Source organism: Mytilus edulis, chromosome 3, assembly GCF_963676685.1.
Source record: "Mytilus edulis chromosome 3, xbMytEdul2.2, whole genome shotgun sequence".
NCBI lineage: Eukaryota > Metazoa > Mollusca > Bivalvia > Mytilida > Mytilidae > Mytilus > Mytilus edulis.
Genome location: NC_092346.1, coordinates 24,092,863 through 24,106,400, shown reverse-complemented (window position 1 = coordinate 24,106,400; position 13,538 = coordinate 24,092,863). Strand labels below are relative to the sequence as shown.

Sequence of the window (13,538 nt, the reverse complement as noted above, 5' to 3'; positions counted from 1 at the left end):
AAATCATTACCACAATATTACTCAGATTGTTGAACGAGATTTTTTGATAAGATAAGTTATGATTTGTTTTGAATTCTTATTGAAAGATTTGTTTAAATTTGTAACCATTATCTTATTTGAAGATCATTAAGTTTGTAATTGAGATCTTACTGTAAGATTGGTCATTGTTTGTTTGATTGTGCTCCCTGGAATACTGAAGTAAATTTGTAATTCAGATCTTACTGTAAGATTGGTCATTGTTTGTTTGATTGTGCTCTCTGGGATACTGAAGTAAATTTGTAATTCAGATCTTACTGTAAGATTGGTCATTGTTTGTTTGATTGTGCTCTCTGGGATACTGAAGTGTTGCATGGATCCATGATCTTCTACCAAAAATATAGGACATCTTAAACCGCAGTGTTTCAATCTGAACTAATAAAATAAATTATCATAAAATATACTCAACTATTTATTTTTACTACATACATTTTTTACAGTTGCTTTAGTGAATATTTAAAGGCATTGTACAATCTGATTGAATTGTGCAGGTTTTATATTTCTAGGGTAAGATAATAAAAACAATTCTAAAATTATTTAAAATTTTTATTTTTAACAATCTGATGAACTTGAGTTGAGCGTGAAAGTGTAAAGTTGTAAAGTCAAATTTTCAAAGTAAACAGATTACACAATTCACCTTTTGATCTTTCAGTCTACCATCTGTACAACTGTGTACTAAATCATCCATTCTTTTTCTCTCCACAATATAGTCTAAAACAAGTTCTTTTGGTTTATGATCTGGCATAAAATCTGGAATACATAAACTCATTCATTGCATTTATAATGGTGTCATAGTAAGGAAAACTAAAGGAGTAAGAATTTGTAAAATAAAATTGATCTATGTGTTCAAAAATGCATGTTAAAGGCTGAAAACATTGTTGATTTCAGGAAAACATTGGAAAAAGGTATACATGAACCAACAATATATGAGGCAGAACGATGTTGTTTTAAATTTTTATCAAGCTTTGGAGATAGAAATGTACTCTGAGCTGTTACTCATTTAATGAACGGCTATTATCTATTTTGAATTTATTGAACCATAAAACTAATTTTTGACTCTTCACATTGAATAATCCGCAAAGCGGATTATATAAAATGTGAAGAGTCAAAAATTAGTTTTATGGTTCAACAAGAGGCTGTCACAACGACAGCAAACCGGATTTATTAACATTTATTTGTGTCCTGGCAATATCACAAGAACCATTACTGATGAATGGTGAAAGTGAAAATCGTCAATATCAAATTTGACCTCCATTTTGTCATCAGTATCAACATATTAAAATTTGAAAAGCTTAGATTGAATGGTTCATGAGTAAATGCAACAACATGAATGGAAACGCCATTTTACGATCTTTCAAGAACCATAACTCCTGAACAGTAAAAGTTAAAATCGTCATTATTGAACTTGACCTCTATTTTGTCATCAGTAACAACATATTAAAATTTCAAAAGCTTTGGTTGAATGGTTCATGAGAAAATGCACGGACACGACGGGAAACACCATTTTTCAATCTTTCAAGAACCATAACTCCTGAACGGTAAAAGTCAAAATCGTCAGTATTGAACTTGTCCTCCATTTTGTCATCAGTAACAGCATATTAAAATTTCGGAAGCTTTGATAGAACAGTTCATGCATAAATGCACAGACACGACTGGAAACTCCATTTTTCAATCTTTCAAGAACCATAACTCCTAAACGGTAAAAATCAAAATCGTCATTATTAAACTTGACCTCCATTCTGTCATCAGTAACAACATATTAAAATTTGGGAAGCTTTGGTTGAATGGTTCATGCGTAAATGCACGGACACGACTGGAAACTCCATTTTTCAATTTTTCAAGAACCATAACTCCTGAACGGTAAAAGTCAAAATCGCCATTATTGAACTTGACCTTCGTATAGTTGTCAGTAATAACATATTAAAATTCTAAAAGCTTTGGTTGAACCGAACGGTTCATGAGTTAATGCACGGACAACATTTGATTGCCGCCTGCCGGCCCGCCCGACAACCACCCGCCGTACATCCCCAAATCAATAACCAACATTTTTGTCACAAAAATCCGGTTAATAAAATCAAAATAAATTATTGCCATTCATTATAAATAAATGTCTATCAAAAATAAGGCTCAAAGAACTTTTTATATAATTTATATTAACAATAACAACGTACACACATGTTGGCGTATGAATACACAACGTCAGAGTGGGGGTGTCGCCATCAAAATTGACAACATTGAAAATAAAACTAATAATTTTAACCAATCAGAAGACAGTAAAAACACCAAATTTATTTATTAATTTATATCCATGCATGCTCTTAGGAATATTATTGTACAAGAATTAATGCAAGGTCCAAAATGAGGATGAGTAGACCAATGGACAGGCAGAAGTAAAACTCCATAACACTCTTTTGAATCATTGAATCTGAAAACTTCTGTTATACATGCACCTTTTAGTAAAACATTTTTCATCAATAAAAACAACTTTTTCAAGCAAATATAATAAAGAGTTTTACTTTGGGAGTATTCTGGTTTTTCTCTAGCAAGCCACAATAAGTCTCCAACTTGCAATTCTCTTAAATCACAGTTTATACCATTCTTCATGAGATCTGGTAGCAAATTCTTACTGCCTTTCTTTCTGTTTTGTTATTGGAAAAAAAATATATAAATGAAGATTGTCTATATACATGTAATTGTTGATATTAAAACAATAAGTGTACTTGTCAAATGCAGTGTGTCTTATCACATCATTAAATTTCGAAATAATAGTTAAAAAAACTAATTCCCTAATTGAAGCATTTGATTTTCAATAAAAACAAAACTTGTATTTATTGGTAATTCATCTCCAATTAACCCATGTTGAGTAACAACAAGCTGTCGACAAATTTATTAATCGAAATTGTGCATAATACAATTATTTAGTTTAATTTTGTTCATTTTTTTTCTCCAAAACACAGAGCTTTCCATTTTTCATTTTAGACATTTTCTGTGCAACTTTTGTGATTATTAAAATACAGATATCTAAAAATAAGATTGATTATAATGCAAAGTGCAACTAGTACAAGCAACTATAATTTGAGCTAGAAACAATCTACATATCATGTTGCTCGATGCAGTAAATGAAGAGTCTAGCAGTATTTCCTTTTAATATTAAAAAAAACACCTACCCTCCTCCATAAAATTCTCTATTATCAATGCACAAAACTATTTCAAACTGCCCTGGTCTTAGTGAAAAATCTGGTCTTGGTAAACTGTATGTTGATGATACTGAACTGATGCTCTTTATAGAGCTCTGGGAACTCTGAGAATCTAAATCTATGGTTTCTTGAAACTTTGAAAAAGAAGGAATGGGAGGTAAATCATTTAACAAGGGAAGTAATTTTAGTTCTGCTGATGGATTTGCCATAGAACTCTGCTTTTTTTGTCTAGGTTTCTTCTCCTTAACAGATTTTTGTGCTTCTTGAACTAAAATATAAAATAGCTTTTAATTAAATGAGAATGCATCTATCTTATATTTTGATTGTGTCATCATAGACTTAAAAAAAAAAAAAAAGGATTTCTGTAATATTGGAAACTTTTTGAAATAAGGCATTTTTTTTTAAATGTAATCCTAGTTTTACAATAAATCAAATGAACTAATTAATCATATCAAATTGATTCTTTATTACTTGATTTTGAGATTATTTCTCAATTTTATTTACATGGACTTAGTTACTTTTATAGTTTAAATAATAGTTTTAAAGACAATATGAACATATACATTTGAAAAAATCTATGGCATAAATTTTAAATTTGTTGATTTAAAATAATGTTTTATATGTAGATTATATTGATATTTCAAGTCATAGCTTCATTCTTGCAATGGCTATGCATGTTCAAAACAATTTACCTGGTATATGATCAGTGATGTTTGGTATCGGATGATGAACTTCATTATCTGGTGTGTTATTTAGAGTTGGTAAAGGTGGAACACCTGGTGCTACATCTGGTGCATCACTGTCTCTGATGTAGGCGTAAACATGGTCTGTCATTGGTCTGTTTTAATAATTATAAAAACATCAATAAAAAATGTATTCAAACTCTACATAATCCTTAATTGTGTTTGTAAATGATATAAATGAAAAAGCTTGTTCGCATAACCATAAAGCACCTTTGTCATTGATGTCATTAATCTTGAGAAATCAAATGTAGAAGTATATTTTTAGCAATTATGTTTATAAACGTTTGAATATCATTTAATTTTATGGATGCAAGAGAAACTAGAGGCTCTAAAGAGCCTGTGTCGCTCTATGTGCATATTAAACAAAGGACACAGATGGATTCATGACAAAATTGTGTTTTTGTGTTGGTAATGTGTTTGTAGATCTTACTTTATTGAACAATCTTGCTGCTTACAAATATCTCTATCTATAATGAAATTGGCCCAGAAGTGACAGTGGAAAATATTAAGTAAAATCTTACAAAAATTTACAAAATTTATGAAAATTGTTAAAATTGAATATAAAGGACAATAACTCCTAAAGGTGTCAAGTTGACTTATTTGTAGTTCTTACTTTGCTGTACATTATTGCTATTTACAGTTTATCTCTATCTATAATAATATTTAAGATAATAACCAAAAGCTACAAAATTTTCTTAAAATTACCAATTCAGGGGCAGCAGCCCAACAAAAAGTTGCCCGATTGGTCTGAAAATTTTAAGGCAGATAGATCTTGACCTAATGAACAGATTTCCTCTAAATGCTTTGGTTTCAGAGATATGAGCCAAAACCCGCATTTTACCCTATGTACTATTTTTAGCCATGTCGGCCATCTTGGTTCACGGGCAGGGTCATTGGACACCTTTTTTAAACTAGATACCCTAATAATGATTGTGGACAAGTTTGGTTAAATTTGTCTTAGTAGTTTCAGAGGAGAAGTTTTTTGTAAAAGATTACAAAAATGACTAAAAATTGTTAAAAATTGACTATATAGGGCAATTACTCCTTAAGGGGTCAACTGATCCTTTTGGTCATGTGACTGATTTGTAGATCTTACTTTGCTGAACATTATTGCTGTTGACAGTTTATCTCTATCTATAATCACTGGGGTAAATGTGATCTCCGTAACTGCAGTTACGTATATCCAAAGATGGCGGATGATGTTTCTGGTCAATATTTCTTTTGTCAATTGTGTTATAATTCTGTATTATTCTTCGGTATTTCGTATCCTATCTAAAGTATTACTAAGTTTGAAACTTACATACAACGTTTCTTGTCATAGTTCAACCGCTAAATGGAGAAATCATCATTTAAAAAAATCCCGAGGATATGGGTAACTGTAAAGGCTGATATACGTAACTGTAATAAATGGTTATAGAAGGATATCCGTAACTGTTGAATTTTGTTGTTTCTGCTTCATTCATTACCCTCGATTAAATAGTTCGGACCATCATTTATTTCGGAAATAAATCTGTCATAAATTCGTCAAAATAGTTATCAAATGTACCAGGATTATAATTCAATATGCCAGACGCTCATTTCATCTTCATAAGACCCATCAGTGACGCTAATATCAAAACAGTTAAAAAGCCAAAACAAGAACAAAGTTGAAGAGCATTGAGGACCCTAAATTCCAAAAAGTTGTGCCAAATACGGCTAATGTAATCTCAACACGCGGCATATCAAACTAGAGGCTCTAAAGAGCCTGTGTCGCTCACCTTGGTCTTTGTGAATATTAAACAATGGACACAGATGGATTCATGACAAAATTGTGTTTTGGTGATGGTGATGTGTTTGTAGATCTTACTTTACTAAACATTCTTGCTGCTTACAATTATCTCTATCTATAAGAGTACTTTCTGTGGAAAATGTTATTGAAAATCTTCAAATTTTAAGAAAATTGTTAAAAATTTACTATGAAGGGCCATAACTCCTTAGGGGGTCAATCGACTATTTTGGTCATAGTGACTTATTTTTAGTTCTTACTTTGCTGTTCATTATTGCTGTTTACAGTTTATCTCTATCTATAATAATATTCAAGATAACAAAAAAAACAGCAAAATTTCCTCAAAATTACCAATTCAGGGGCAGCAACCTAACAACCGATTATCAAATTCATCTGAAAATTTCAGGGCAGATAGATCGTGACCTGATCAACAATTTTACTTCCAGTCAGATTTGCTCTTAATGCTTTGGTTTTTGAGTTATAAGCCAAAAACTGCATTTTACCCCCATGTTCTATTTTTAGCCATGGCCGCCATCTTGGTTTGTTGGCCGAGTTACCCGACACATTTTTTTAACTAGATACCCCAATGATGATTATGGCTAAGTGTGGTTAAATTTGGCCCAGTAGTTTCAGAGGAGAAGATTTTTCTAAAAGATTACTAAGATTTACGAAAAATGGTTAAAAATTGACTATAAAGGACAATAACTCCTAAAGTGGTCAACTGACCATTTTGGTCATGTTCACTTATTTGTAGATCTTACTTTGCTGAACATTATTGCTGTTTACAGTTTATCTCTATCTATAATAATATTCAAGATAATAACCAAAAACAGCAAAATTTCCTTAAAATTATCAATTCAGGGGCAGCAACCCAACAACGGGTTGTTCGATTCATCTGAAAATTTCAGGGCAGATAGATCTTGACCTGATGAAAAATTTTATCCTGTCAGATTTGCTCTAAATGCTTTGGTTTTTGAGTTATAAGCCAAAAACTGCATTTTACCCCCTATGTTCTATTTTTAGCCATGGCGGCCATCTTGGTTGGTTGGCCGGGTCACGCCACACATTTTTTAAACTAGATACCCCAATGATGATTGTGGCCAAGTTTGGATTAATTTGTCCCAGTAGTTTCAGAGGAGAAGATTTTTGTAAAGGATAACTAAGATTTACTAAAAATGGTAAAAAATGGACTAAAAAGGGCAATAACTCCTAAAGGGGTCGACTGACCATTTCGGTCACGTTGACTTATTTGTAAATCTTACTTTGCTGAACATTATTGCTGTTTACAGTTTATCTCTATCTATAATAATATTCAAGATAATAACCAAAAACAGCAAAATTTCCTTAAAATTATCAATTCAGGGGCAGCAACCCAACAACAGGTTGTCCGATTCATCTGAAAATTTCAGGGCAGATAGATCTTGACCTGATGAACACTTTTACTGCCGTCAGATTTGCTCTAAATGCTTTGGTTTTTGAGTTATAAGCCAAAAACTGCATTTTACCCCTATGTTCTATTTTTAGCCATGGCGGCCATCTTGGTTGGTTGGCCGGGTCACGCCACACATTTTTTAAACTAGATACCCCAATGATGATTGTGGCCAAGTTTGGTTTAATTTGGCCCAGTAGTTTCAGAGGAGAAGATTTTTGTAAAAGTTAACGACGACGGACGACGACGACGGACGACGGACGACGGACGCCGGACGACGGACGCAAAGTGATGGGAAAAGCTCACTTGGCCCTTCGGGCCAGGTGAGCTAAAAATGGTTAAAAATTGACTATAAAGGGCAATAACTCCTAAAGGGGTCAACTGACCATTTCAGTCATGTTGACTTATTTGTAAATCTTACTTTGCTGAACATTATTGTTGTTTACAGTTTATCTCTTTCAATAATAATATTCAAGATAATGACCAAAAACAGCAAAATTTCCTTAAAACTAACAATTCAGGGTCAGCAACCCAACAACGGGTTGTTCGATTCATCTGAAAATTTCAGAGCAGATAAATGTTGACCTGATAAACAATTTTACCCCATATCAGATTTGCTCTAAATGCTTTGGGTTTTGAGTTATAAGCCAAAAAAATGCATTTTACCCCATGTTCTATTTTTAGCCATGGCGGCCATCTTGGTTGGATGACCGGGTCACCGGACACATTTTTCAAACTACTAACCCAAAAAATGATTGTGGCCAAGTTTGGATTAATTTGGCCAAGTAGTTTCAGAGGAGAAGATTTTTGTAAAAGATTACTAAGATTTACGAAAAATGGTTAAAAATTGACTATAAAGGGCAAAAACTCCTAAAGGGGTCAACTGACCATTTCAGTCATGTTGACTTATTTGTAAATCTTACTTTGCTGAACATTATTGCTGTTTCCTGTTTATCTCTATCTATAATAATATTCAAGATAATAACCAAAAACAGCAAAATTTCCTTAAAATTACTAATTCAGGGGCAGCAACCCAACAACGGATTATCCGATTCATCTGAAAATTTCAGGGCAGATAGATCTTCACCTGCTTAACAATTCTACCCCTGTCAGATTTGCTCTAAATGCTTTGGTTTTTGAGTTATAAGCCAAAAACTGCATTTTACCCCTATGTTCTATTTTTAGCCATGGCGGCCATCTTGGATGGTTGGCCGGGTCACCGGACACATTTTTTAAACTAGATACCCCAATGATGATTGTGGCCAAGTTTGGTTTAATTTGGCCCAGTAGTTTCAGAGGAGAAGATTTTTGTAAAAGTTAACGACGACGACGGACGACGACGGACGACGACGGACGACGACGGACGACGACGGACGCCGGACGCCAAGTGATGAGAAAAGCTCACTTGGCCTTTTAGGCCAGGTGAGCTAAAAACGGGACCGATGAGAGGTCGGGTTTTAATTAGATTGATGTAATCTACTCCTGGGATAAGAAAATCCTGAGTTTTTCAAAAAAATTCAAAATTTTGTACACAGGAAATTATTAAAATGACATATAACTGATATTCATGTCAACACCGAAGTGCTGACTACAGGGCTGGTGATACCCTCGGGGACGAAACGTCCACCAGTAGTGCATGCCATGGCATCGACCTAGTGGTGTAAAATAGTTATCAAAGGTACAAGGACTATTATTTAATACGCCAGACTAGCGTTTTGTCTTCATAATAAGACTCATCAGTGACGCTCATATCAAAACAGTTAAAAAGCCGTTTGAAACAAGTACAAAGTTGAAAAGCATTAGGGACCCAAAATTGCAAAAACTTGTGCCAAATATGGCTAAGCTAAATATATGAAATCATCGGGATCAAAAATAATATGTCCACAATGTTCTAACAACATCAGAAAAAAATCTACTGTTTAAGATTTCTTCACACTTAATCCCGCCAGTTAACATGTTTATCATCGCCACATCCAGTATTTGCCTAGGTCTGACACCAATCAGGAGCCTGCAATGCATTGGTGTGATTTGTTACAGTGTTTTTCGTTATTCAAAAAAAAAATGGCCCCTAAATAAGGCCTAGGTCATTAGTTGACTTGTTTGAATTATATTTTATAGCATACTATGCGGTATGGACATTGATCAATGTTAAATGTCGTATGGTGACCAAAATATTAATTTCTGTGTCAGTTAGTCTCTTGTGTCTCAATTACAGTGGTACCACATTTTCTTTATATTAAATATATGTTCAGGAAGAGAAACTAGAGGCTCTAAAGAGCCTGTGTCGCTCACCTTGGTCTATGTGCATATTAAACAAAGGACACAAATGGATTCATGACAAAATTGTATTTTGGTGATGGTGATGTGTTTGAAGTTCTTACTTTACTGAACATTCTTGCTTCTTACAATTATATCTATAATGAACTTTGCCCATTAGTAACAGAGAAAAATATTTGGTAAAAATTTACATAAATTTACCAAATTAATGAAAATTGTTAAAAATTGACTATAAAGGGCAATAACTCCTTAAGGGGTCAATTGACCATTTAGGTCATGGACTTACTTGTAGATCTTACTTTGATGAACATTATCGCTGTTTACAGTTTATCGCTATAATAGTATTCAAGATAATAACCAAAAACAGCAAAATTTCTTTAAAAATTACCAATTGGAGGGCAGCAACCCAACAACCGGTTGTCCAATTCATTTGAATATTTCAGGGCAGATATATATTGACTTGATTAACAATTTAACTCCTTGTCAGATTTCCTCTAAATGATTTGGTTTCAGAGTTATAAGTAAAAAACTACATTTTACCCCTGTTCTATTTTTAGCCGTGGTGGCCATCTTGGTTGGATGGCCAGGTCATGGGACACATTTTTGAAATAAGGTACCTCAAAGATGATTGTGGCAAAGTTTGAATTAATTTGGCCCAGTAGTTTCAGAGGAGAAGATTTTTGTAAAAGATAACTAAGATTTACGAAAAATGGTTAAAAATTGACTATAAAGGGCAATAACTCCTAAAGGGGTCAACTGACCATTTCGGTCATGTTGACTTATTTGTAAATCTTACTTTGATGAACATTATTGCTGTTTACAGTTTATCTCTATCTATAATAATATTCAAGATAATAACCAAAAACAGCAAAATTTCCTCAAAATTACCAATTCAGGGGCAGCAACCCAACAACAGGTTGACTGATTCATCTGAAAATTTCAGGGCAGATAGATCTTGACCTGATAAACATTTTTACTCCATGTCAGATTTCCTCTAAATTTTTTGATTTTTGAGTTATAAGCCAAAAACTGCATTTTACCCCTATGTTCTATTTTTAGCCGTGGCGGCCATCTTGGTTGGTTGACCGGGTCACACCACACATTTTTTAAACTAGATACCCCAAAGATGATTGTGGCCAACTTTGGATTAATTTGGCCCATTAGTTATAGAGGAGAAGATTTTTGTAAAAGATTACTTAGATTTATGAAAAATGGTTAAAAATTGACTATAAAGGGCAATAACTCCTTAAGGGGTCAACTGACCATTTCGGTCATGTTGACTTATTTGTAAATCTAACTTTGTTGAACATTATTGCTGTTCACAGTTTATCTCTATCTATAATAATATTCAAGATAATAACCAAAAACGGCAAAATTTCCTCAAAATTACCAATTCAGGGGCAGCAACCCAACAACAGGTTGACCGATTCATCTAAATTTCAGGGCAGATAGATCTTGACCTGATAAACATATTTACCCCACATCAGATTTCCTCTAAATGCTTTGGTTTTTGAGTTATAAGCCAAAAACTGCATTTTACCCCCATGTTCTATTTTTAGCCGTGGCGGCCATCTTGGTTGGTTGACCGGGTCACGCCACACATTTTTTAAACTAGATACCCCAAAGATGATTGTGGCCAAGTTTGGTTCAATTTGGCCCAGTAGTTTCAGAGGAGAAGATTTTTGTAAAAGTTAACGACGACGGACGCAGGACGACGACGGACGACGACGGACGCAGGACGCCGGACGCCGGACGCAAAGTGATGGGAAAAGCTCACTTGGCCCTTCGGGCCAGGTGAGCTAAAAAATATAGATAAAGTAGGTAAGTCTTGCATCAGAGGCCGTCCCGGTTAAAGGTAAAAGAAATTTGGTCTACCACGGGTATGGCAGATTGGATAGGGACGGGAGTCTGTCTTTGCCACTGGCCATTTATGGACCCCTCAAAGATTTGTTACAAGGGTTATTAACCTAGCTACAAAGAGCACGGAATTCACTCAACATGTGGCATCTGAATTAACGTCCCCATTCTGACCAGAAGTGGATGCGTACTTGTGCATCTCGGACAGCAAAACTGATACAACACTATGACTATAATTTAAGTGGAGGTAGACCAATGGAGACAATTTTTCCAACCGCAGTCTCTCTTGGGGGTCTTGAAATATGTTGTTAATGTATTTGTTGTTTATCATCTGATGTACGTGATTTTGTGCTACTTTGTTTTGTCCAAATGTTTATTGTTAACCTTAACTCTATAGTACTGTTTGATTATTTTTTGGGATGGCTCAGTATTCATACATACAGCCATTGTACTATGGTGCTATGGTCAATTTGTACTCTTGCCCTCCAATTTGTTTTATGAACTCTATCTTTAACGTGTTTCTCTGTTGAAATAGTTGTTAATCGTGTGATAAATTTTAAAATTTTGTTGACTTAGATGCATTGTTCCCCAAAATTTTGATTTCTGACCTATCATGTCTGTTTGCTTTGTATTACATGTATTGTGAATATAATGGAATCCTATGTGACTATCATACAAGTTAGGGGCTTAGCTAGTTGTACAACCAGCTAATACTCTACCATTTTCTACTTAAGGAAATGCCTGTGCCAAATTAAGAATACGACAGTTGTTATCAATTCGTTTGGTGTTTTTTGAGAATTTTTTTTCATTTGCTTAAGTACTGTCCGTTCTCAATTTTACTTATATTTCATCTATAATAAGCTATCAAATCCTTTAGCTCACTATGCATGCATGCTGCTGACAATATAGAAATTAAGAATTGGAAGCCTTTTTTCCATAATAATTCAAGACTTCGAACTTCGATGATCATTTCTGATTCATATTTATTACAATTTTAATAACCGGAGACATTTATTTCATTTCAAACATGATTGAACTATTTAAAAATAAAATCAGTTACGGATATCAATACTTCCAGTTACGTATATCATTAAAAATTTATTAACTTCAGTTACCCATATCATCACGATATTTTAAATGGCTGTTTTCTCCATTTAGCGGTTGAATTATGAATTAAACACTTAGTATTTCAGTTTCAAATATTGTAATACATTATAAAAGACACGAAATACCGAAGAATAATACAGAATTATAACACAATTGACAAAAGAAATATTGACCAGAAACATCGTTCGCCATCTTTGGATATACGTAACTGCAGTTACGGAGATCACATTTACCCCAGTGATAATAATATTCAAGATAATAACCAAAAACAGCAAAATTTCCCTAAAATTACCATTCTAATATGAAGTTCTGCTTTAGCTTTGGGTACAAAGCCATGTTCTAATTCGAATAGAAAATGGGGCTGCACGTGATTGACGTCACAATTGAAATTGCAAGGTCAGATGAATTTTGAACAAAGCCAGAGATCAAAATGGATATTTTGTATGGTGCTGCTCGCTGGGAAATTAAATAAAAAACATTCTTAAAGTAAGTTTAAATGTTTTTGTTCTTTTTCTATTGTTAAACTGTTGATTTTTCTACAACGTTTTTGTTCATCAAATCAAAATGGCAACATTTTGAGCGTCTACTTTAGGTCCGCTTCAAAGTACAAAAGTTCAAAATATTCCTATTAGAATCGAAATAATTCTATCATGCCATGCTCTATGCTCATTTTAACTTGGGTAGGCATTATATTTGTAAACATTCAATACCTCACTAATGCTCGGTATTAAGATATTAACAAATATAATGCCTACCCATGTTAAAATGAGCATAGAGCATGGCATGAAAGAATTATTCCTTAAATTTAGGGGCAGCAACCCAAGAACGGGTTCTCCGATCTTGACCTAATAAACAATTTAACCACGTCATATTTGCTCTAAATGCTTTGGTTTCAGAGATATAAGCCAAAATCGACATGTTACCCCTATGTTCTATTTTTAGCCATGGCAGCCATCTTGGTTGGTTGGCCGGATCACCGGACACATTTTTCCCCCCATTGATGATTGTGGCCAAGTTCGGTTTAATTTGGCCCAGTAGTTTCAGAGGAGAAGATTTTTGTAAAAGTTAAACGACAGACGACAGACGACGGACGACGACGGACACCAAGTGATGAGAAAAGCTTACTT

General features: G+C 33.8%; 1 protein-coding gene across 6 annotated transcripts in view; it reads right to left on the bottom strand.

The window, feature by feature from the left end:
* LOC139514237 (crossover junction endonuclease MUS81-like) overlaps positions 1 to 13,538 on the bottom strand; it is a 40,772-nt gene that overhangs the window by 7,385 nt on the left and 19,849 nt on the right. For 4 of the 6 annotated variants that reach the window (XM_071303110.1, XM_071303114.1, XM_071303115.1 and 1 more), the window contains exons 12-16: positions 3,926 to 4,071; positions 3,204 to 3,501; positions 2,553 to 2,674; positions 674 to 786; positions 223 to 411 (exon numbers count right to left, since the gene is read on the bottom strand). In XM_071303110.1, coding sequence (XP_071159211.1) covers positions 223 to 411; positions 674 to 786; positions 2,553 to 2,674; positions 3,204 to 3,501; positions 3,926 to 4,071 — 868 coding nt within the window. The remainder of the gene's footprint in view (positions 1 to 222; positions 412 to 673; positions 787 to 2,552; positions 2,675 to 3,203; positions 3,502 to 3,925; positions 4,072 to 13,538) is intronic. The other 2 variants (XM_071303113.1, XM_071303112.1) reach the window with 1 other exon arrangement.